At 43.1% G+C, this 3,299-nt stretch overlaps 1 protein-coding gene across 1 annotated transcript; it reads right to left on the bottom strand.

Moving 5' to 3' along the window:
* Positions 1 to 2,792: 2,792 nt before the first annotated feature.
* On the bottom strand, positions 2,793 to 3,299 carry LOC138144115 (biogenesis of lysosome-related organelles complex 1 subunit 2-like). Its single transcript, XM_069065419.1, has one exon. The coding sequence runs from the start codon at positions 3,282 to 3,284 to the stop codon at positions 2,793 to 2,795; it is 492 nt and encodes a 163-aa protein (XP_068921520.1). The 5' UTR covers positions 3,285 to 3,299.

The raw sequence follows: 3,299 nt of genomic DNA, 5'->3' as shown, positions 1-3,299 counted from the left end.
TGCTGACCAAGCAAGGTCCTCCACCCAGGATGTTGACCAAGCAGGGTCCCCCACACCCTTCACCCAGAACATGTCCCTGGCCTGTTCCATGACCCCAGCTTGTTCTGGGAAATTCCACTGCCCCTGTGCCCTTCACCATGTTCTAGGAAGGATCCCGGTCATGTCACATTGTTTCCCAAATTAGCCCTGAGCTATGGATCCAACCAATGACTGTTCTTGGCTTCTGTATGTCATTGCTTAAGCTAGCTCCCCTCCCCAATTGTGGTTTTTGCCTTTATAAGTCTTGTCTGTATCCCAACTCAGGGCTGCCTGATTTGAGTGTATATTCCAGGCAGTTGAGTGCTTGATCAATAAATCCACACCCAAATTTACCCTGCACCCAGGCCTCAGCTCGCTCTTATTCTCTTCACAACATTAGGAATCCACAGGGTCCTTTGCCTCATCACTTGTTGATTCACTTTCCTTTGTCTAGCAATATTTGTTCAGGGATGTTTGGACTCATTTACCTCATCTGAAGGTTATATTCCCTTCTCTTATTATTATCTTCCCCGTTGTTTTATCTCTTTATGTACAAGGTCTTTGACTTTTCATCTTCCTGAGATCTTTACTAATTTTCGACCTTTTTTTCTCCCTTTATATTCTCCTATTCGAGACTTTCTGAGTCCCTCACTATTGATGGAGTTTTCCAGGGGGTTGCTGGTAGGGAGATGAGAAAGACCACAGCACCTAGCACATAGCAGACATTTCATAAATGTTTACTGACTGACTGACAGACAGCCATCTCTATTTACTCCCATGATGAACAATTGACTTTTCACCAACCTTAGTCACTTTCCCAAGTGAGTTCTGGGAGAACAGAATTGACCTCAGCTGGATGCTGGCCTCCTTCCTTCAGGTTGCTCACACACACACACACACACACACACACACACACACTCTACCTCAGTTCCTTCTATTCTTCATTTCTCTTGCTGGGTCTTGTTGCAACACAGAGCAAGACCATGCTGACATCCCAGCCTGAGCAAGCTTCTGCTTCATGGTTTTTCCTAGTACTGGGGGAGCAGGGAGGAGGGGGAAAGTTGAATTCTGTTGCAAGATTATGGGTCTCCTTGTGCAGACTTGCTGCCAGTGTGGTGTCCAGTGGGAGCAGCCATGCTGAGTGACAATGTTCGAAGTTAGAGATTAGCTTTCCCTCCTGTTAGTTCACTAACTTGTTACCTCTAGGGTTCTTGGTGTCTTAGACCATGGAGATATGTAAAATTACTTTATCTTTTGTGCACAATTACTATTTTGTAGAGATCTGAAAAGTTATGAGGAATAGAGAAAATGTCTAGTTCTTCCAAGTCAATGCACCAACCAATTAAGGACTAGACATTTTCTTCAGTCCCTACTAGCTCTCAAAAACATTTCAAAAGAAGAATCATATGCCAGAAGTAATTATTGATATTTCCAGAGGACAAGAAAATAAGAAGCCCAAGAAAACTCAAGACTAACAACTTTGTGAATTAATAGTGGAAAACATTAATCCCTACCACACTCAACATGCCTCCTCACCAGCCTTCATACTGTGGTAGGGCACACAAATGAACCCACAGGCTGATGATTTGGGAACCAGACTCTTTAGGTAGACCTCAATACTGCCCTTCCTTCAGTGTGCTGCTTCAAAAAACAGCAGACCTCAACTCTAAGGTGTAAGGGAGGGACAATGAGAAGGAGGGACAACTATGCTTTCACCTGGAGCAGCCCCTAGGTTAGGGAACCCCAAGGCTGCAAAGGGTCTTCTGGGAACACCCACCCCATCCTCTCCCATTCCTGAAAAATGGAGCAGAGCCTAGTCACAGAACTAAGGAACTGGGGCAGAAGTCAGCTGCACTGGGTCTGAAGAAAAAGGGAATCCATCTGGGACCAGTCCTGTCCCTCCCTCTCCCCAAACTACTCCTGCAAGTACCAAGGTTAATTAACGGTAAATTACACAATCGTAAAAGGCTGAGACAACTTTGAGAACAACTCCATAGATAAACCCACTATTAAAGGGGAAGAATAAAATGAGCAACAGGGGAATATAATGGAAATTTCAAAAGGCTAAGGCCATCAATGATCTTTTTTTTTTTTTCAGTAAAATCCCAGCTCACAAACAAAAAAATATTAATAGAGAAGAGACTAAAATTAGAAGGGAAAATGACTACCAAAATATTTAAGAGATAACAAACCTCTAAATAAACATTGCCAAGATGAAGAAAATTGAACCAATACTTAATGAACTACAGATCCCTGCGGATTCCCAAGAAAGCATGGAAACCATTGTAGGATGTTCCATGACAGAAGAAGTTGGAAATCAGAACCTTGAGAGAAAAAAGTTAGAAGGGTATAAATGGGGTAGTTTATGAGCTGTATATCAGACATAATTAGCAAAATAGAAAAACTCAAATACAAAGTAGCAAATCTCTCCAAGAAAGTGAGAAAATGGGAATATAAATATGCTAACATTAAGAACAATGTAAAAGAAGCAAAAAGCAATAATGTTGAAGGAAGAACACATGATCTCTATAAAAGTAAGCCCTTATTGATCTTTTTTTTTTCATATGTTGGCATTTATTATTTAAGCTGAAGAACAGGTTATGAGGGGGGTGGGGCAAGGGAGGAGCCAGGGAGCCCAGCGCCTCTCATCTGTGTCTGCTCTAGGTGGGGTTGATCCTGATTTCTGAGCCTTGGTCCAGGGAACACAAGGAAGCACATGCTAAGATGAGGTTCCAGGGGTACAGGTTGAGGAAAACAGCGTGGGGTGGCCAGAGTTACACATCCAGCCAGAGGCAGGGCTGGGATTCTCCTTGGGTCAGCAGCACCGCTTCCTTTTGGGAACTGAAGCCTATCGATAAAGTCCCATCCCACATATTTCTCATAAAACATTCTTTTAGTTTAAGTCTTTGTGCTAAAGAATTCTTGCATCGCCTTTCTAGCTTCTTGTACTTTGCTTCTAGTTTCATTGAATATGCATCCAACTTGTAAGCTGCCTGCTGGAGAGCGGCTACTTGCTCCTCAACTAAAGTGATCTGATCCAGATAAGGTTGAAGGGTGGTATATTTCTGGCTTAAGTCCTTTAGGTTTCTACTTATGTTTACTCCAATATCTTTCATTTCTAGATACTTCAAGCTAGTCAGTTTGTTCATATTTTCCATAAGTTTATACTCTTCACTGGTGGCTGTCAGCTCGCCCCTCAGGTACATGGCCATTTTGGAGAACATGTCCTGGCACAGCCCCATGATGTCTGCCTGGGCGGGCTCCATGGCCTCCTCCACCAC

This window comes from Petaurus breviceps, unplaced genomic scaffold (assembly GCF_028583685.1).
Source record: "Petaurus breviceps papuanus isolate PSGF00001 unplaced genomic scaffold, PetGlider_PUasm1.0 138, whole genome shotgun sequence".
Lineage (NCBI taxonomy): Eukaryota > Metazoa > Chordata > Mammalia > Diprotodontia > Petauridae > Petaurus > Petaurus breviceps.
This window is presented reverse-complemented; position numbering and strand designations above follow the sequence as displayed.